General features: G+C 50.9%; 8 protein-coding genes across 8 annotated transcripts; 4 read left to right on the top strand and 4 right to left on the bottom strand.

The window, feature by feature from the left end:
• Positions 1–30: 30 nt before the first annotated feature.
• On the top strand, positions 31–2,009 carry Aud_004078 (uncharacterized protein; the record flags this gene model as incomplete). Its single annotated transcript, XM_043289020.1, has 4 exons — positions 31–54; positions 117–164; positions 226–847; positions 904–2,009. 4 exons carry the CDS (start codon positions 31–33, stop codon positions 2,007–2,009), a joined length of 1,800 nt encoding a protein of 599 aa, XP_043144955.1.
• A 471-nt stretch (positions 2,010–2,480) lies between these two features.
• Positions 2,481–3,202, top strand: Aud_004077 (Mg-dependent acid phosphatase; the record flags this gene model as incomplete). The annotated part of the gene is made up of 2 exons (XM_043289019.1): positions 2,481–2,674; positions 2,743–3,202. 2 exons carry the CDS (start codon positions 2,481–2,483, stop codon positions 3,200–3,202), a joined length of 654 nt encoding a protein of 217 aa, XP_043144954.1.
• A 398-nt stretch (positions 3,203–3,600) lies between these two features.
• Positions 3,601–4,329, top strand: Aud_004076 (transferase hexapeptide domain protein; the record flags this gene model as incomplete). Its single annotated transcript, XM_043289018.1, has 1 exon — positions 3,601–4,329. One exon carries the CDS (start codon positions 3,601–3,603, stop codon positions 4,327–4,329), a length of 729 nt encoding a protein of 242 aa, XP_043144953.1.
• Positions 4,330–4,838: 509 nt separating this feature from the next.
• Aud_004075 (putative filament-forming protein (Tpr/p270)) lies at positions 4,839–10,937 on the bottom strand (the record flags this gene model as incomplete). The annotated part of the gene is made up of 2 exons (XM_043289017.1): positions 4,839–10,594; positions 10,646–10,937. The coding sequence occupies 2 exons, from the start codon at positions 10,935–10,937 to the stop codon at positions 4,839–4,841; spliced, it is 6,048 nt and encodes a 2,015-aa protein (XP_043144952.1).
• Positions 10,938–11,551: 614 nt separating this feature from the next.
• On the top strand, positions 11,552–12,424 carry Aud_004074 (transcription factor TFIIE subunit TFA2; the record flags this gene model as incomplete). The annotated part of the gene is made up of 1 exon (XM_043289016.1): positions 11,552–12,424. One exon carries the CDS (start codon positions 11,552–11,554, stop codon positions 12,422–12,424), a length of 873 nt encoding a protein of 290 aa, XP_043144951.1.
• Positions 12,425–13,011: 587 nt separating this feature from the next.
• Positions 13,012–13,884, bottom strand: Aud_004073 (3,4-dihydroxy-2-butanone-4-phosphate synthase RIB3; the record flags this gene model as incomplete). The annotated part of the gene is made up of 3 exons (XM_043289015.1): positions 13,012–13,528; positions 13,616–13,733; positions 13,821–13,884. 3 exons carry the CDS (start codon positions 13,882–13,884, stop codon positions 13,012–13,014), a joined length of 699 nt encoding a protein of 232 aa, XP_043144950.1.
• A 1,000-nt stretch (positions 13,885–14,884) lies between these two features.
• Positions 14,885–17,029, bottom strand: Aud_004072 (uncharacterized protein; the record flags this gene model as incomplete). Its single annotated transcript, XM_043289014.1, has 2 exons — positions 14,885–16,884; positions 16,987–17,029. The coding sequence occupies 2 exons, from the start codon at positions 17,027–17,029 to the stop codon at positions 14,885–14,887; spliced, it is 2,043 nt and encodes a 680-aa protein (XP_043144949.1).
• Positions 17,030–17,490: 461 nt separating this feature from the next.
• On the bottom strand, positions 17,491–19,171 carry Aud_004071 (putative serine/threonine protein kinase; the record flags this gene model as incomplete). Its single annotated transcript, XM_043289013.1, has 2 exons — positions 17,491–19,009; positions 19,086–19,171. The coding sequence occupies 2 exons, from the start codon at positions 19,169–19,171 to the stop codon at positions 17,491–17,493; spliced, it is 1,605 nt and encodes a 534-aa protein (XP_043144948.1).
• Between the last annotated feature and the right edge of the window lie 1,273 nt (positions 19,172–20,444).

Genomic DNA, 20,444 nt, shown 5'->3' with positions numbered 1-20,444 from the left:
GGACAAACGCCGATCTGACGGCTGCCCAAGATGGGTAAGTTGAACTACTCAGCTGTAGGTTGTCCCTTTCCAACATGATCTTCGCTATGAATGCAGACTAAACGCTGCGACGACAGAGGAAAATCACAGGCCTTAAGGCCGGACAAGTTGTGTCCAAGGATTTGGTAAGTTCTTTCCAGTAACCCCAATATCCAGAGCCACATACTGACATTTGTCGCCTCGCAGAAAAAGAGAATCACACCCGGCGTTGGCGCAAAAGCTGCGGCAAGAGATCCGAATGTGGAAATCGATGTTTCGGGCAAGGAACTCACCGACGAGGGCTTTGCTGAATTCGTTGATGACCTGGTCGCTTGCATGAAGTACCGCGACGAGGAGCACCCCGAGGGCTCTGCCAAGGTTATCGAGCTGCATTTGCAGGGCAACCAGCTCACGGTCGTATCGCTCCGGAAGCTATCTGAAGTGATCAAGCTTAGTATTGCCGATCTTCGAGAATTGGACATCTCCCACAACAACCTTGTGGTTTGCACCTCCGAAGAGCAGGAGATATGGTACGACTTTCTGGACTCGTTCAAGAACTGTTTCTTGCTGAAGAAGTTCGATATTGGAAATAATCCACTTGGACCGAAGGGCATTGAGGTCCTCGCGCGTGTTTATATGCAGAGCGACCTGGACTTTCTGGAAGCTGACGCTGATGTCGTCGTTGGGATGGACAGCGAGGGAGACCACGAAGGCGACGCCACCGCAGAAGGACTGGAAAATCTCAAGATAAACGGCAAGGACAACGAAGCTACCAAGAACGCATCTTCAAAGCAATCGCCCAAGAAGAGCAAGGTTGCACAGCAAAATGGTAAGTCAAGTATTCGGTCGTCTCAAGTAGCTTACACTGATGATATGCTCTTGTAGGTTCTTCTCACGCTGCTTGTGCCACGAAGAAGCTGACCTATGCAGAGCTGAAGCGATATGCCTGCACTCGAGGCCTGCGCTCGATCCCATTTCTTATCATTTCAAACACCAACTTGACCAGCAGTTGTGCTGTACATCTGTCAAGCATGCTGAGCATGCACCGCAGTCCCGAGCAGCTCTTGGCTTTTCTACCCAGTGGCAAAGGTCCCATCCTACCAGTAGCAGCAGAGCAATGCAAGGGCATCATATGGCTCCCGAATGACGGCCTTGGTCCAAATGAATGCAAGCTTCTCGACAAAGCCGAGTTGGTGCGCGAGTACAAGTCTAATGATGACACTGCAAACGACGAGCTTAGTGAGGACGACGACCAGAACGCGGCACAACGCAGGCTGCAAAAAAAGCTTGACATCGAGCACGCTAGACTCGCCAAGAGAGTGTGTATTGAGGCTCTAAAGAAAGAGGGAGTACACAGCAACGATATCTGGAGGGTCGCATTGAAGATGATGACTGTCTCCCGCGCTTTGCTTTTAAACGATAAAGATCGCGCCGTCGAAGCTCCCTCTGAGGAGCCCTCAGGCGTAGAGCAGACTGACGAGAGGGTTGAAGAGGAAGAAGAAACCTCAGAGGAGAGTCCAGAATACGTCTTTGACGAATATGAACTCTTCGAACCTATCGCTGTCGGACCCTTTCATCCCGGTGCTGAGCACTTTGAAGTCAATTTTCCCTCTTTGCAACAAGTTCAGCAAGTTCAGCAAACCAACCGCCACGACAAAGACGTCCAGTCTCGAAAGACAAAGCAATCCGCACTGTCGAGCCAGCCAGCCTGCTCGGGAAAGGGTAAAGCCCATCCCAGTTCGGTCCCTCGCAGCTCGCGGAAGCGAGAATGGCGCTTCGGACTGCCCTTTGCATTCTGGCGTCAGATTATCGCGGATGCTGTGGGCGCTGACGGTATTCTCAGTCACCAGCAGCAAGTCCGCATTATTACTTACGCTGCCAACTGGAATGCTGTGAGCTATGAGCTGACAATCAAAGGAGCGGAAGATCACCAGCAGATTTGGAAGTTTCTTGAGACTGTCAAATGCATCACCTACAGCTCTTTGACTTGAGCGTGATGTATCAGTCGCCCTTGAAGGCCAAGAGACTCGTTCAGATTTAAGTACAAAGCGACATCCTTCTTTCGGGAAGGATATCACATCAAAGAAAGGTGAAAAATCACAGAAAAGACAAAAAACTCAACACTTGGGATTCATCAAGTTTCATGTTGCAATGATGAATTATTTTCGGATGAACTAAGTTCTTGTATGTAGAGGCCAATGGAAATCACGGAACAACCGATACTCTGTTCCTTTATCGCTTAGTCGACGTCATTCAAGCTTCGTTAATCGTAGATAGGAACAAGTAGAAGGACATGGAGGGGACCACTGCTATCGGTCGTAGGCACGTGAAGATAGGTACTCCGTACCTTATTATCTCGATCTTTCCGGCCCACGGGTCGGACGGCGATTGAGTTACTCGGACCAGAAGTCAATAGAAAAAGATCTTTCTTGTCTGCATTCTGCGCATCGCACATCAACAATATGATGAAAAACAAGAGAACAAACACTCAACCTCTAGAAGATGCATCTACAGCGCCCGCGACCTTCAATGACGGTCTTCCTCTACCAAAGTTGATCGCTTTTGACCTAGACTATACATTGTGGCCATTCTGGGTTGATACGCACGTCAGCGCACCCATCAAGCCTCGCGATAACAATTCTCGCTGCGTTGACCGGTATGTACCTGAACAAGCATTGGTGTCCATCTCCATATCCGTGTACTGACTCGGAAACCTCTCTACAGATGGAACGAATCATTCGCATTCTACCCAGCCGTCTCTTCGATTGTCTACTCCTGCAAGACTCGCTCGATTCCCCTTGCGATAGCTTCTCGCACGCATGCTCCTGATTTAGCTCGCGATATGCTCAAGGCGCTTCATATTATCCCGACATTTTCGGACAATCCTGCAGCCAAAACAAAGTCTATCCGCGCTCTGGATTACTTTGACTATGTCCAAATCTTCCCTGCCACCAAGACTCAACACTTTGCGAAAATCCAGCAAGCTAGCGGAATTGACTACGAGGATATGTTGTTCTTTGATGATGAGGCACGCAACAGAAACGTCGAAACCGAATTAGGGGTCACCTTCTGCTTGGTTAGAGATGGTATGACCAAGGCAGAGGTCGACCGTGGGGTCTGGGCTTGGAGAAAGAGAAACGGAATCAAACCAGGGGCGCAGAAGCAAGGTCACGAAGACGCTTAAGCCAATAAGACGGTAAGAACATTCTGTGTATATATATATATTGGTTTTATGCTGGAAATGGCGTTAGATTTGGACGCATTGCATGCCACTAGAATTTAGCTTCAAGATACCCAGAGGGGACAAGATCGCATACTAGATCAAACGAATTTTATTGGAATTAGTTCTGTCGAATCATCTTTATGAAAATAGAACCATAGATCATCACCAAATAATTCTACCTCTGGTAGCTGAAAGGAGACCCATGGGGCAACATCAACACTGGGCGGAGTAGACACGGAGCTCTCAGAGACTCCGCAAAAGCTTCCCGATATCAGCTACCATCACATTAATGTCCACAGCAAGAAACCATCTCTACAAACTTCACACGGCACGTCTGGAACCACCGATTCTCATGAACAATGGATCCTAGAACTAGCCAACCAAGACCCGACACGCACCTCAAACCCCCCAATCCACACCAACGCGCCTCCCCCTCATCGTCAACTTCTCCATCCCCAACACCCCGAGCCCCCGTCGCCGCCCACAACACAGCTACAGTCGCCGAATCGGTATCATTCCAAGGCACGCATCCCATCTCCGTCGGCCAAGGGACGGTAATTCACCCGCGCGCACGCATCTACTCCTACGACGGGCCCGTCATCATCGGCGAAGGCTGCATCATCAGCGAAAAGAGCACAATCGGCATCCCGCCGAGCACACCACCTTCTCTTACGCCCACACCGAAAGAAGTGATTCCCACGCGTATATCGAACGGAGTGACGATCGGTCCGCTTGCGACTGTCTTCCCGGGCGCTCACATCCACTCCTTCGTTACGGTCGAATCGCTAGCCATCATCAACCGGCGTGTGTCTCTGGGTGCCCATTCAAAAGTCTGTTCGGGTTGCGAGATTGCTTCAAACACGGTGATAAGGGACTGGACAGTGGTTTGGGGCTCTGGGGCTGGGTCCGGTCAGCGGAGGAAACGGGCTACGGGGAAGATGAGCTCGTCTGTTGCGGCTGTGCAGGACGTGTCGGCGCTGGACGCCAAGGTGGTTGAGGATGCACGGTTGATAGTATTACAAAAGGAGAGGGAGGTAGTGGCCAGGCTCATTGGGTCATCTGCATCTGCTGGGAGCAGGAGGAAATGATCGTGTTCGTGCGAGAATTGATATCTGGCTCCGTTGATAAGTGCTTACTTCGTCCTTTGTCTTGGACATGGCGTCGAGTCTTAATTGCTCGAGGGGGAGAGACATATGAGGCGGCTGATTCTGAACAAACCGGTACATTGGACTTGAGCGAAATTACTGCACATACTATGCTATGAGTGCCAAGAGTGCGTTACGATGATATGATCCTGTCCTTTCATGTTTGTTTATACCCCAGATCATACACAGGAGTTGCACACCCACTATACAAGCAATAGTTAATAAGAAGGTTTGAAGAACTATGTGATGCAAATATTTGATTACCGTACAGACCCAAAACAGGCACCATAGACAAAGGAAATGACTTATTTTCGACTGCATCATGCCTTGCTGAACCAGAATATAGGCATTGGAATATTCATAAATGCTGTATACCACAGAGAGATCCGCGAGTAAAGGTACATGCATGTGAAAGGAAACAATAAACACCCGAGTCTATGTCGATAGAGGGCTCAAGAGCCCCTGGTATGGCCACCTCCTCTCATTCTCTTCCCGCCACTGGCCCCAGCCTCGTTTCCAGTCTCACCACCGTCCTCTCTTGCCCGCTTGCTCCCTTGAGGGACAAACTGGCGAGCTTGAACATTGAGTCCGCCGCGCCCTCCTCCAGGACTAGACGGACTTTGCCCTTGAGGTGCATTGCCGGCCTGGACGTTCTGATGACCACCTCGGCCAGATCCTCCACGACCGCCACGGCCGCGATGGACACCAGTGCCACGCTGACTTTGCTGAGTTTGAGCCTGCTGTTGCTGCGGTTGCTGTTGATCAGTAGGCTGTGGACCGAATGGATTCTGTTGATGAGAGCCGCCACGAGCACCACCTCGGCCACCTCTAGCGACTGGGAGCCCTGATTGAAGCGCCCTCAGAACACCCCCAGCAGGAGGCTTATTGGGTAGTGATGAGGGTTGCTGCTTATTCTGAGATTGAGCGACTGCGTTTGCGGGTTGATTTGATGCCGGCTTTTGCGCAGGACCAGCTTCTTGTTGCGGCTCCTGCACTTGTGCATCGGCTTGAGGCTGAGCTTCAGAGGGCACAGAGCCGGTAGGGGGAGCAGCTGTCGTTTGCTGAGCGGGAGCGGCAGCTCGTTGATCTTGGGTTTCGGCTGTTGCATTAGGTGCCGCGACTGCAGAAGCTGGTGGTACTGTAGCGGCTTGCGCTGGAGCGGGAACAGCAGTCGGTGCGGTCGGTGCCGCCGGTGCAGATGGTGCAGCGGATGCTGGCTTGGCTCCTTGTGCCTGAACAGGTGGAGCCTTCGTGGTTTTCGCCACCTCCCATACTTCAACGACGGGCTTTTGAGGAGTTTCGGCAGCCGCCTTCGAGATGACATCAAGTTTGGCTTGTGCAGTTCTCAACCGAGTATCAAGCATGCTAATACGGACGAGGGTCTTCTTGTCAGATAACTCCACAGCAGATTTGACCTTTTCATCCGTACTCTCCTCATACGCCTTTTTGAGGGCTTCCTTCTCTTCATTCAACTTCTTCTCCATCTCTGCGCATTCTTGCTTAAGCTTTTCGGTTTCTTTCGCGACCTTTGCCCGAATATTGTTGCGGACGATCGTTTGGATCGTTTCGTTCTTCGCAACCAAGGCTCTCGCCTGGACATCCGTGAGCTCTGGTAGGTCACCCTCCTGCTGTGAAGGGGTTGCAGGAGGCTGTTCAGGTTTCGAAATAGGCGTTCCAGGCTCTTGTGGTGCAACCTGTTGATTGGCCGACAATCTTTCAACTTCTTGCCGATGAGCCGCTCTCACCTCCGCCATCTTCTTATTGTACATCTCCTTGAGCTTCTCTACTCTTTCATTGGCTTTGGTCTCGTACTCAGCATGCTTGGCAGCCAAAGCAGCATCCTTCTCAGCAAGAGCCGCCTCGAGACGCTGTACCTTCTCCTCTAGCGCCTTCACTCTCTCGTCATCACTCGGCATAGTAGTTTGTGTTGGGAACTGAGAGGCAGGTGTCGAGTTGACGCCAGGCGTCTGCTCAATAGTGGGTGCAGCGGTTGCAGCAGGTGGAGCAGGTGGAGCAGGTGCAGGTGGTGCGGATGGACTTTCAGCCATCTTGGTCTTGAGCTCACTCAGTTCGTTCTTGGTCGTGTTCAGCTCCTCCTGGATGACCTCCTTCTCCTGCATCACGGCATTCAGTTCAAGCTGCTTAGCGTTGATGCGGCCAGTGAGTTCCTTAGATCTGGCTTTGAACTGTTCTGTGAGCTTTGTGCGCAGTTCTTGCGTCCTATCCTCGGCATGCTTGAGCTGCTCTGGGAAAGTCGCAGCTTGTGCTTGTAACGTGTCGCGAGCTGAAATAGCCTCATCTCGTTCCTTCTCCAATGAGGCGAGTTTCTCCTTTAGTCCTTCCATCTCGGCCGGGTCAACGCGATCGTATTTTTGCAGGATGTTCTGTGTACGTTGTTGCCAGCGGTCCCGGTCAGCCTGTAGAAGCTTCATTTCTCCATCCTTCGTTTCCACGATGTTTTCAAGCTCCCTGATACGAGTTTCCAAAGGCTCAATCTGCTGCAAAAGTTCCTCAACACGCGTAGATTTCTCAGCGAGAGCAGTTTCAGCCTGCTTGACTTGGTTGCGCAGCGTAACGCTGCTCTCACGGAACAGATTGAGTTCGTTCAATGTTTCCATGAGCTTATTATGGCTCAAAGCAGTGTGCTCACTATCCGCGGCCGCACGGCGTTGCTGCTCCAGCTTGAGACGAGCCTCATCCAACTGGGACTGTGTATAATCGAGCTGCTGGCGGAGACGCTTGGCCTCCTGTGTGGAGAGGTGGTATTGCACATCAACAATCTCCTTCTCCCGTCGCAAGAATTTGATGACCTCCTGAAGACCCTCCAGATTTGGTGCTGTTGTTCCTTCATCCTGCTCGCTTTCCGGAATGTTGGCGCGATCCTTCTGCAGCGCGGCGATCTGGTTTGAGATGCCTTCAAGCTGAGTATGCAGCAAGTTGTTTTGATGCAAAACTTCTTCACGACGCTTCTGTAATTCTGCAAGCTCACTTTCATATCGTTCTTTGAGCTCACTCCAGCTTTCTTCTTTCTGAGTGAGGTCCTTCTTATAGGTATCGGCCTGAGTTCGAGATTCGACCAGCTCCAGCTTCAATTGGTTGGCCTCTGCACGAACGGCTTGTAGGTTCTTCGCCGCCTCGGCATGCTTAAGCAATTCACTTTCGTAATTTTGCTGCGCGCGCTGGGCAATTTCTGCCTGGGCCTTGAGATCGTCCTGGTGGAATTGAGCCGCCGCAATTTGACGTTCGTTTTCTTCCTTCAGTCTTGTAATTTCGGCTTCCAAGGTAGCCTTCTGTTCCTCCAAGCGGCGTCCAGCTTCACCTTGTTCATCCCGAAGTTTGGAAAGCTCGTTGTTTGTCGTAGAAAGTTCTGATGAAATCTCCTCGATCCGTGCTTCAAGGTCCTGAATCTTCTTGTCCTTCTCCTCCACAAGACGTTCGGTTTCTTCTCTATATTGTTCTTGCGTCTCGGTGACCGACTGCAAGCGCTCCTCGGTCTCCTGGCTAATGGTCTTGTAAACTTCGACCTGCTCCTTAGCGTGCTCGAGTTCGCCCTTAGCCAATTCTAAGTCACGCTTCAGTTCGGAAACCTGAATGCCCAGTTCCTGTTCGCGGGTCAAACCAGTATCCGGAACGCCTTCTTCCGCCGTCGCAGCTGCCTCGGCCGGGGCAGTTGAGATGCTTGGCCTGGATTGTACGACTTGTAGACGTTCTTCAGCACTCCGTAGCTCCACCGTCAACTCATCCACTCTGGTCTGCAAATGATCCCGAGTCGTCTTTGTGGCAACCAATTCCTCCCGAACCGAGCTCAAACTTGTCACAAGGTCGTCTATCCGCTTCTGGCTCTGCTCATGCTCATATTCCCTGCGGAGAGCAGCCTTCTTTGATTCTTCAACCTCGGCATTAAGCTTACGTTTTGTAGACTGTAACTCGGACTCCAAGGATTCGACGCTGAGTTGTAAACGACGGCGACTCTCAGCATCAGTGTGCTCACGCTCGTTGAGGATGGTCTGCAGATTGGCATTGAGAGAATCGAGCCTACTGCGTTCATTCCGCAAAACCTCATTGTCCTCGATCAACCTCTTCTCGATATTCTTCCAAAGGTCCTTCTCGGCCTTCAGGTTTGCGTTCTCACGTTGAAGGCTTTCGACGAGACCCTTCGTTTCCACCAAGTCTTCGGCAGCCTGTTGGGTTCTCAGGTCTTGTCTGTTGGCGTTCTCCAGGAGTGCAGCATAGCGTTTCTGCAGCTCTGCATTCTCATTCTTCAACATGTTGAAATTGCTTTGCAAAAGCTCAGCTCGTTGAGTGGCAGCGCCAAGCTGGCTGCTTGATCGACTGATCTCGCTAAGCAGTTCACTATTTTTCCGTGATAATTCATTGACTTGCTGTTTCAAAGCGGCATGGTCGGTGGCGGACTCCTCCCGGAAGCTGTCAAAGTGGGCTTGCACCTTGCGCAGTAACTCCGCATGGTCGGGTACATCCCTCCCTTGGTCATCAACATTGGGTGGAACCGCACCCAGAGGAAGCGACTGTGAGAATGCAGAAGCATCTCCAACCGTTTGACGACGTCTTGTCAACATGCTGCGGAAGGTATCACGCTCCTTCACGTAGCTCTTTGTCTGAGCAACGAGGTTTGCGATTTCATCACGGTATGTTTGCACACGAATTCTGAGCTCCTTCAGCTCCTCCTGCTCTTGTTGCCGAACTGCATCCTTCTCACGAGCTTCTGCTCCCTCCATCTTATCGCCAAGTTCCCTCAGCATTCGCCGAAGTGTGACGTTCTGTTCTTGAAGCTCATGCAGATCCTTAAACGTCGTCAGATGACGGCTGATAAATCGGCCGGTTGGGTTGAGTTCCGCGGACGAGTCGTCGATCTCCTTACGAGCGATCTTCTCGAGTTCATCCCTGTCGTATGTGGTTTCGCCTTCCTTCAACACAGCAACTTCCATAACCAGAACCTTAATCTGAGCGCTCAAGTCCCGAAGTTGTTGACGTAAGATATCCCCTTCGCGAGCCAACCCCTCCACCTGGCCCTGCCACTTCCGTGCCTCTTTGGTTGCATCATCTCTTTCCTTTCCTGCTGTCTCAAGGATATTAGACATTTCGACAACGGCATTTTCAAGTCGTGCGTGGTCGGCCCGCAATTCGTCAATTTCCGGTTTGCTGGCTTCGAGCTCCTGAACCATCTCATCCAGGGTCGCTTTAAGTTCCTGGCTGGCATTTTGTTCTGCGGCAAGCATCGTTCGCATCTTATCATACTCGGTATACATTTGAGTGAGAGTAAGTCCTCCTTTGGAGCGCGAGGTCCTGGGAGAGAATGCGCCACTGGGAGTACCAGGACGGACAGGCGTGCTGGGTCCTGTACCATTCAAGCCACGAGCGGGGCTCATGGATCTTCTGGCAGTGGCACCATCCGATTGCAATTGAGTAACAGTCAACTCAAGCTCAGCAACGCGGCGTTCGGCAGCTTCCTTGTCAGCGTGCTCTGTTTCGATCTCAACGCGAAGTCGAGAGATCTCTTCGGCCGCATCGTCTCTCGCTTTTTCTAGCGCGAGCTGACACTCCTGCACGCGCTGCTTGGCAGTCTGCGCGGCATTGCCTTGCAATTCAGACAGACGATTAGCACTATCCAGCTCGATTCTGAAAGACTCAGCCGCTTGGATAGCCTCCTCCTTGAGCTGTTGGATGCTCGAAAGGGACTCCTCGTATCGTTGCTCGACCTCATCCAAACGGTTCTTGAGGGCATTTTCAGTACGCCTTAGTGAGTCGATGGTTGAGTTGGCTTCCTCGTTTTCACGTTGAAGCTCGGCAATTCGGGCGGTTTTTTCCTTGCGGAATTTGAGGTACTCTGCAGACTTCGTCTTCAGCTCCGTCTCGAACCATTCGTTGTTCTTCTTCGTCAAGTCCAGCTCCTGCTGCAAGCTCTGTTCACGGAAGCGAGCGCTGGCGGATGCCGAGTTCGCTGCCTGAAGATTTTGTTCAGCAGTAGCCAGCTCGCGTCTCAATTCAATCGTCTTCTTGTGTTGGGTGGAAAGTTCTTCCGCAAGCTTGTCGTAAGCAGCACTCTTTGACTCAAGGAGTCCTAGGGTATCCCGGTTCGATGCTTCGAGTGAAGAAATACGGGATTTCAGAGTGTTCACTTCGGACTCATTGGAAGTAGTCGAGGATTTCAGCGTCGCGATTTCGGATTCCAGGGCTGAACGAGCATTTTCTAGATAGGTGTCAGTAGGTGTAGGTCAAAAAAGGACGCGTCAAAGCCAACCAGATTCTTGAAGTTTCTTTCTTGCCTCCTCAACTTCCGCATGGCCTTTTTCCACGGAGCTTTTCAGCACCTTGATCTTTGAGTCGCTACTGCGAACCGCGTTCTCAAGCTCCACTTCCAAACGAAGCTTGTCGGATGTGAGCTCGTCATATTCATGGGCTTTCTTGGTAATTGCCTCCAGCAGCTGGTTGACTAGTTCGACCGTAGGAGCTTGGGTAAGGGTGGTAAGTGTTGACTCCGCGATAGCGTAATGGCTCGCGAGGTAAGGCAATTCGACGGTAGCCGTAGCCATAATGGCTAAAGAGCGGCTGTTGTACCGGGCTGCTTCTCCTCCAAGGCTGACAAGTATGAAATCTGCGCAGTAATCGGTCAGTCGGGAAGATGCGCAGAGGTCACTAGCTCAATCGATGATGTCGTTGCGCGCGTAAGATGCACTACTCCAAGATAAGTGCACACAACGCTAAAATAGGTCGATTATAACATGACGCTGTAAATCAAAGATGTGGGAAAAGACCGACAGAGGAAAAGTGAAGGTGAGTCCTCCGTCGAGCGATGAATGTCTGGTCTTGGAAGGATAAATGAGATGCGTTTGTGTTGCATTGCTGCTCCCAACGCGGTTAGCGCGCCTCTCAGATCACGTGAAATTTTTTGCCTGAGGCTTCAAGATACCAATTATGGCTTTCGAAGAATAGCAGTAGCAAGCACTTCTTCCCCTTCCCCAACACACTGCATCTGTCCTCTGCGTCTTCACCAGGTGACGACTTTGAGTTCAAATAGAGAAGTTGTTATCTAATTATATGCTCAAGACTTAGCTTAAAAATAAGCTCTTTCTGGCTCTTGGAGCCGGACGTCGCCTCATTCTATCAAACTCGAGCATCACGCACGTCATTACCAGCCATCGCAATCATGTCGCTTCAGCAGCAGCTCAAGAGTTTCAACGCCAGCGTTACCGACTATGCGAATCGAATGCCCCAGCAGAGACGATTTGTCCACAACGGCTCGACAAGCGCTTCTCAGGTACCATCCTCCACCTCAACACCAACACCAGGTAGCGACGCACAGCGGAAGAGGCAGAATGCAGACATCGTGTACTCGCAGCCTGCCAATACCGGCACGGGCAAGGACATCATGACACAGGTGCTCTTTGCAGTTGAGCACTTGAAATCGAAGAGCGTCCCGCTCAGGTATTCCGATATAGTCTCGTACCTCTCTCTCCAGCACCGCTCAAGCGACGAAGGCTACCTTCAGGCACTACGGAGAATTCTCACGCAGCACGAAAAAGTCTTGTATGATCCTAGTGGCGCGAATGGGGAGGGTACATTCGCCTTTCGGCCTCCTCACAACATCCGCACCGCGGAGCAACTCCTGCAGAAGCTACAGTCTCAGTCTACTGCTGCCGGCATGAGCGTCCGTGAGCTCCGGGAGGGCTGGCCCAACGTTGAGGAAACAATCAACAAGCTGGAGAAAGAAGGAAAATTGTTGGTCACCAGAAACAAGAAGGATGATCATGCGAAGATGGTCTGGGCCAACGATCCCTCGCTGGTGCAGCACTTTGATGAAGAGTTCCGCCAGATTTGGGCGAAGATCAAAGTTCCTGATCAGCAGGCCGTCAAGGAAGAGCTGGAGAAAGCTGGTATCATCCCAACAAACAAGAACAAGGTCGTCAAAGTACGCCCAAAGGTCGAGCAGAAAAAGGTCAAGAAACCTCGTCGCAGTGGCAAGACGACCAACACCCATATGATGGGCGTTCTGAGAGATTATTCCCACCTCAAGCGGTGAGCAATGACTTGCCACCTTACTAAAGACAGGAGTATCTTGTCTCTGTCTTCATTGTTGAGCCCACCGTTCTTGACAATGTGTTTTTCGCTCTCTATTTCTGATCATGTCTCACAAATGACACTGCACCTGCATTCGTCGGCGTTGAGCGGGGGTGTTCCTCGAGTCTTGCATACCATTTCATGCTATACATTGCGGGCAATCTCAGTTGTGTTATGCTTTCAAATGGCGTTTTATTAGCAAAAGATATCAAGATAGATACCCGTTTCCAATCAAGTTTGCTTCTGGTCATATTCCACCTTCTACTGGTTTTTGTTTGCTCGTATGGGAACCTGCCAGGAGTAGTTGCCGACTATACTTAACATCGGTCTGTCCTCATGAAAATATATACAGCAGTTCAATGCTTTGCCTTTTTCTACATAGACTTCGTGAGCAAAGTTGTATCCAAGTGATCTAGTATTTACTGGTACACATTTTGTTTCCTGGCTAAACAGTGCGCGAGACAAGAGCCGTCCACATGTACATGAGAGGGGAGAGAATTCAAAAGAAAAAATTGCAATCAGATAATAGAACGCAATTCGATCAAGCGATCAATGCTTCCCATTCTGTACAGGCCCCTCCGTCCTCTCAAGGTACTCCAACAAATCCTCAATCGTGCACACCTTGATCCCCCATTTCTTGCCGAACTTCAAGCACCCATCGCGCCTCATCATACCATTACTACCCCGAATCTCGGGGATTCCCTCAACGAGCTCACCATCTTCCACCAACTCGGCAATCACACCAACAGGCGTCTTACCCGCCAGACGACAAAAGTCAACCGTCGCCTCCGTGTGTCCCTTTCTCTCACGCACGCCGCCGCTCTTCGCCTCGAGCGGGATAATGTGGCCGGGCCGCCGGAAGTCCTCAAATTTAGCAGTCGGAGAAGCAAGCGTGCGGCATGTGAGGGCGCGGTCATGTGCGGAGATTCCGGTCGTGACGGAGGGGTCGCTGGAGTCGATGGAGATGGTGTATGCGGTTCCCTTGGGGTCTGCGTTCTCGACGACCATCTGGGGGAGGGAGAGGCGGCGGGCAATCTCAGAGGTAATAGGTGCGCAAATAAGACCACTGTAGTACGGGAAAGAGAAGATGTTAGCCAGTAATCAAGACGCGCTCTGAGCAATCGGGTTCGAGTGCAGGCGAGGGTGTACCAACCTCGTAAAGCGAACTAGGAACGCCATCTGCGCATCTGTGATCGACTCCGCGGCAATGATAAGGTCACCTTCATTCTCACGATCTTGCGAATCAAGGACGATTATGAATTCTCCGTTTTCTGTGGGGAAAGTGTATCATTAGTATCTCCGTTTCCCAATCCTCGGACCTCGCGCAGGTGGCGCAACAACCTGAAAGGCTAACTCACTAAAAGCCTTGATTGAGTCTTCGATAGAATCGAACTGCTGACTGAGATCTGAAGGCGAAGGCATTTCTGAGCTATGCACGTCGAGATCGAGGCGATGATAGAAAAAAGAGGGGTGGATAATCGTTGCCCCTCGGCAAGTTCACGCGGGGCAACTTTGATGAGATTGAATCTCCGACTCGGCCGTAGAAGGGCTCGGGCTCAGAAAACGACCGTCTGGGAAGTGCGAGGTGATTCTTCGAGTATCGCGTCTCTCCGGTGATCTTTATCGAACGAGCTCCTGCTCAATTGACCAGCAGTTGAGAAACCAGCGTGGCCGTGTCTATGAGTCAAATATCGGCACGCGGGGGAAGTTCGGAGGCGGCGTGGACGACTCAATAATGATGCAGGCAGATGAACAGTGTAGACTATCAAAGCCTCAAGGATATCCTCAATTGATTCCGTGACGACGACGAATGGAATTCAAGAATAGAATGAAATTGCAAGAGGAGATTATACGAGCAAGTCAACGAAATGGCACATGATAGAAGCGTAGTAGATCTCCCCATCAAATCATCAGTGATCACTAATGTTTTGTCAGAAAGTCTAACAAAGGCTCGTCCTCCACTTTTTTTCCAGGCCCATTGGCCACCGCGGCAGACGAATTCACCGACCGAGGCTGCTGACACACATGAAGACGGCCAGATTGAATGATTTGTTAGCGTCCATGAACTCGTGCAGTGACCAGCTACTCTTTAAGAGACATTATATGGGTAGGCAAATAGGCCTGCGCTCCACTGCTAAAGCCGACGGAGTCTAGGTACTTAGCATGATGTGTCTTCGTCATTCTTGGACGACATTCTGGAAGATCTGACACAACTGCTTCAAAAGCTACACTTGATGGTTAATATGCCGTCTACGCGTGGCGCTATTGGGGTTACTGATTCTTCCTGGTCATCGTGATCTTGAAGCGAAGTAAATCTCCTATGGAAAACTTTGATCTGAGCGACAAAATCTTGTCTTGGTCTATGAAAGAGAGCGCTATCTAGATGCTAAAGAAATCAAACTATCAATGCAACTATTTCCAATCACAGTCCGAATCCCCCCATTCGGCGGACTTCGTCCGCCTGCCTTTCCAGCGCTCTGCGCATCCTTCGGGCGTACTCTCGTTCCTGTCGCAGATGCTCTCGTCTCCTACTTCGCAGTTCTTCGCGAGCAGAGTCGTCCAGGTCTCCATCAATAGACATCTCGTCATCGTCGTCGTCTTCACCCTGATTGTCACCCCCAGAGGTTGAGAGCATAACACGGCCAATTCGCTCTCCTGTCCAGACGAGGAGCTCATCCCCCGTCAAGTTACCACCGGTAGGCAAGATCTTGCGAGCTACTTCACCGTCAGTCTGAGATCGGAAAACGCTTCGCCAGAGCCCGGAGGCGCCGTCTTCCTCTTCTTCTTCCTCGTCCAGGGCGACCGCGTCTGAAGCTCCGAGGCGCGATTGTCGGTTATTCTGACCTGCGGCCTGCTGTAGATAGGAGTTGAGATTGAAGCGGCGAACGTCGACACGACCGTCGCGTTCGACCCATTTGATATTACCCTCAGCGTCCGAGTAGACGATGCGAGTCCCATGCGACTCAACAGAGAGGACCTTCGATCTCGCGGCACTTTGACGGTTTTGATATAGAGAATTCATACTCGAAGACATTTCCGACGGACTGTCTCCGCCGTTGAGAGATGAGGGTGTTAGATCATAAAGCTCAAGTGAGCCTCTTCCCTTGTATTCACCACAGGCTACCACTTTATGTGACCGTGGATACGTCGAGCCTGATGATACAGGAAAATTGGGAGCAGGCATAGAAGTGAGGCCGCAGAGACGACCGCCTGAATGTACCGTGTTCTGCAGCCGAGGGAAGAACCGCCTGTCATATTGCAGTATGCTCGGGAAGCGGCCTGCAAGAAGAATCGTGTTCACATGCGGTGCGGGAGGATGTAAAAGCGATAAAGGGCCGGGCTGGAAGAGAGGTGCATAGTCCGCCCCCTTTTGCGAGGGATCAGGGCTACGTATACGGTAGGGAGGCCGACCATCAGGCTGGAGTTGTAGAAGCGGGGAATCCGGACGTGCATAGACCTGGGAATCCGGCACTAACGCAGTGACTGGCTCCTCACAACGTAGATTGATGGCCGCCTCTTCCTCGGAGGCTGACAATCGAGAATCATGTATGTGAATACTTAAGGTGGTGGCCACCGTGAGCGGAACTGAGTAGTCTGTTTCCTGAGACAAGGCGAAGATGGACCAAGGATAACGCTGCTGTGAAATCACCTGAAGCGTTTCGAGATCCACTTCATTCAACGCATTTCCGACGGCCATGTAAGCCCTCCGACGTATAGAGTCCACGCTGACACTCTGGCCCAGGTTGATAAACTCTAATGCCGACCGCGAGACAGGATCCCGTCTTTTAGACAGATCTGCCATCAAAATCCCCGGGTCACTGACTCCAAGGACTCTGCCTTTTGTAGCTTGTGAATCGATGGAATGGGAATGATTCAGGTCCCAGATGCAGACGCTCCCATCGTCAAGCGGAGCTACCACCTTGTTCTGTCTCGCCGAGCTCCAATCCCGGAGCAGCCCCATGCCCTTGACCTCACGGTAAATCTTCCTCCCTCCCTGATTTTTCTTCGTGAATGGTTGCTGCAACCAATTGAACGACATGGGTCCATGTCGTGCGATATATTCAGAGTACCAGTCGACATCCTCTCCCTCATACGAGGGGTCCCACGCTGCCGCCGCTCTTGCTCGCTCAGCAAATGAGGGATTCTGTGCTTCGTTCTGGCGAGTCTGATTCGATAAGCCCCCATTCGGAAGGCCATGCTGTGGTTGAATCAAGGAGAGGAGCGACGTCTGCCCTAGTGAGCCCAGGGGCGCTGTGGACCTCGCATGCAAGCTTTCTGAAGTACTCCAGCTCTGGCGGGCAGCTTCTGACGCAGCCCATGATTCCTCATAACAGTGAAGTCTCCATCGCGTGTTGTCACGCGCTAGAGCAAAGAACCGCTTCGAGACAGATTGAAGCTGGACCTGCTCGACCGGGTTGAGATCTAGTCCATAATAGGCGGAACGCGTGAGTTATAGATTGTCACAGGTCATGCGGGGTAAGATCTTCGCAGGTAAGGTGTAGACATCGACTATGGAGTACTCACAATCGATAATCTTGGAAAGAATCTCTACGGGGAGGTTTTCCATGGGTAGGATCTGGAAAGGCACAGCATGGAGGGCAGATAAAAGACCAAACCCGCTCACGGCACGATGTAAGACAGCCCAAACTGTTGTCCCTCCTGATCGGGTTCCAGATCCGTTAATTTCCCCGCGATCAACAAGCCTAGACTGACGTCACGTGTTAACGGGATTCTAAAGGCCAAGCTTCGAGCAATTTCATCACGAAAGCTCTCATTTCGAAGGGTGGGTGTTCGGCTAAGGACCAGGTTGAATGAGAAATGATTTCTATCGGTCTAGTATGCTGAATACCAAAAGATCCGCCTGTGTTCCTGCCAATATCCCAAAGCCAAACCATTGTAACTCGCATCAATCGTACATTAAGAATAGAAACATAGTAGCACGGAAAAAGAAGTGAGAGAGGGAGAGAGAATTGAAAAGGATGTAGGATCGCTTGGCAACCCCGGAAGTCGTGTAACGTCAAAGCCAGCTCAGCTGTCGGGTATATAGACGGCATCCTTGCAAAGGACAGCCACCTTCTTGAAAAATCGTCGCCATTCGAGAGGATCACCCTTCACTTTCGTAAACTCAATCTCAAAGAGCCCCTCTGAAACGCACTCGATGACTACTTTCCCCTGCAATGTGCACATTCTGCCATCTCTGGTGATGATTCTAATCATTGCAGATGTGTCTCCTGCAATAACCGCGGGCACACTGGGAACAGGAACCCCCAGGCGGTGGAGAGCTTCGCACACAAGAGGCACGAGAATCTTGAGTTCCCACGTGGAGAAAAAGCGAGTCATAGGGCGAGCAGGTACAATGTCACGGAAACGCTGAGCTTTTTGCGTTCTGCTGAGCGGCACGGAAGGATGAGGCGAAAATTGCGACATGGAGGGCTCGTCCTCCAGATAGCCCGCCATTAACATGTCGTCGCTGGAGGAAGGCCTTCCCGTAGGTTGAGTGAACGAAAATACATCAGCCATGTGAGGTGTATCCCAGTCCACCAACATATCTCCCCTCGGCATTTCTGGCTGAGTGGAGGAGATTCTCGGTTCAGTATCCAAGTCTCCGTCGTCTAACTTCATTCGCTCCGGGTCGAAGCTGCCAGTCCTGTGAGGTCGAGAAAGCGGATCCTGGCTGAAATCGATGTGCAGTGATTCGAACATGGTGGTCGCTAGATTGATAGGGTCTCTGAGCTTGCCATCTAGGGCAAGGTACCGATTCTGTCGGGTAAACCAAGGATGCCGTCGCACATCCTCAAGAGAGAATCTGTTACTAGGGTCGATATTCAGCATGCCGCGTAGCAAAGAAAGAGTTGCTGTAGGCAGCTTCTGCCAGAGTTCATCAGTCGTTCGTGCGTTCGTCGCAACATATTCATGAAACTCGAAGCTGCTGTCTGTCGGACTGTCCCACGGTGTGTTGCCCGCCAGTAAGACGAAGAGTACAATCCCGCACGACCAGATATCCACCAGATCTGGGCGATAACCCACTCCCTTGACCTGGCCACGGTTGCTACACGATATGACCTCTGGAGCAATGTACGGAGGACTGCCGCAGAAAGTCGTCGAGAGCTTGGTGACCCCTTTGTACTCAAATAACGTCGCTAAACCAAAATCGGCGATCTTGAGATTTCCGTCGGCAGTTAAAAGCATATTTTCGGGCTTGATGTCCCGGTGACTGACTCCCTTTGAATGCATGTATCCAACGGCACTGATAAGCTGCGAGAAATACAAATGAGCGATATCCTCGCCCACACCCTCATCAGCCTCGATCTTGTCGAAAAGGTCTCCGCCCTCGGCCAGTTCCATTGCGATCCATCGCCATACGTTATCCTCGCCGGTCTGAAAGAACGAAATTATATTGTTATGATCGCCGATGTGTTTATGTACCGTCGCTTCCATTTGCAATTGCCGGGGGCTGATCTTGCCATGTCGAGCAGCATAATCTTTATGGATAAACTTGACGGCAAAGATGGGATTATCAGCGTTCGAGGGACAGGCTTTCTTGATACTGGGCAAGGCATTAGTTGAAATCAGTTGAAGTGGAAAAACCCAAACAAGCTAAATGTAGAAGCACCGGAGCATACCAGGCATAGGCACCCTGACCGATCGTCTTTGAGACAATCCGAAAGGGCAGATCGTTAGGCAGCGGGGCAAGCTGAGAGTGGTGCATTGTGCTCAAGACGTACAACAAGCCTAGCTAAGACCATGAAAAAATGAAAGCTGTTGATTCACGGATGTCAAAGATAATTTCTCCCGCGAGATTCAGCGCAATACCATTGTTCTTTGTAGTGTCTTGAACACGACAAGCAAGGGTTGATGAGTCGAAAGACCATGGGTCTAATACGCGGTGCGCCGGGAACGCGAGCCACTTTATCCTATTTGGGTAATGTGTTGATATTCCACGGGCGCAGAAGTGAGCAGGCTGAAGAGAGTACATCGTATTCCATTGCAACAACAAGACATTCGATAGTACCGTGGTAATGGAAGATGTAGCAATTTAGAGGACAGTATGCATGAGTGGAAGGAGAAATATTCGTTGGAAAGAATAAACTCCATGCACTGGCTTGGATTAACACGGTGGACCGCCGAAACTATTGCTTTTAATGTCCGATATACAGTAGACCGGCAGCAGCTAATCCCTTCCAGAAGAAGCAAACAACTGGCTCTGAATGAAAGTCACTGCAGGATATGAGAATTCAGAGCCATGACCTGAAACAATCTATCTACTGAGTTCTTGTAAATCCATTGACCACAGGATCATAATGTAGATCTCTAGCGTATCGCTGTTTCACCTCAGTCATCTGCATACCCTGTCAGTCAAAGTGATGTGACAGCCAATGGCTACTATTAAGATCAGTACCAGTACAGATTATATCTACAGGGACGCATCAAGTTGATAAATGACTTGGAATATCCAAGGCAAGGCACTCAGATGGTCCAGTGAACAGGTCAGGCGCATCCAATTACAGGCTTGCTCCTCTTTTCCTTGTTTTCCTCCAGCTCACTGGGCCTTATCTCTGACCTTTCTCGACTCTTCAAATTTGCTCAGTGCCTTAGTCTAGTCGGATCAGGCGGGGGCTTCAACACTGGTTCCAATCGTTGCCGGGGGAAGCTGATGCTCTTTCTGAGGTGGAGTAAACAACGCCCCGTTCGCGACACAAAATCAAGACTGGTCATATCTTTACTCTCTTCTCTACCTAATTTTTCGTCTTTGAACTCTCATAATAAAAAACTTCTCTTGGGGATCTGAAATATCACCTTTCCTTTTTCAACTTGTCTCTGCTGGTTTCGATCTGAGGGTTCTAGTTGTGGGTCGACCCATCGTTCTTGCAACCAACAGTTGCGCTGTGTTCGGATCCGTCGTCATTCCAGACAGCAACCTCACCTTGCTACTGTTACTAGCATTCCTTAAACCGGGAGCCACTCCTCTAATTCATAATCAA

This window comes from Aspergillus udagawae (assembly GCF_001078395.1).
Source record: "Aspergillus udagawae IFM 46973 DNA, scaffold_3, whole genome shotgun sequence".
Taxonomy (NCBI): Eukaryota; Fungi; Ascomycota; class Eurotiomycetes; order Eurotiales; family Aspergillaceae; genus Aspergillus; species Aspergillus udagawae.
Note: the sequence above shows the minus strand (reverse complement) of the source record. Positions and strands in the feature narration are given on the sequence as shown.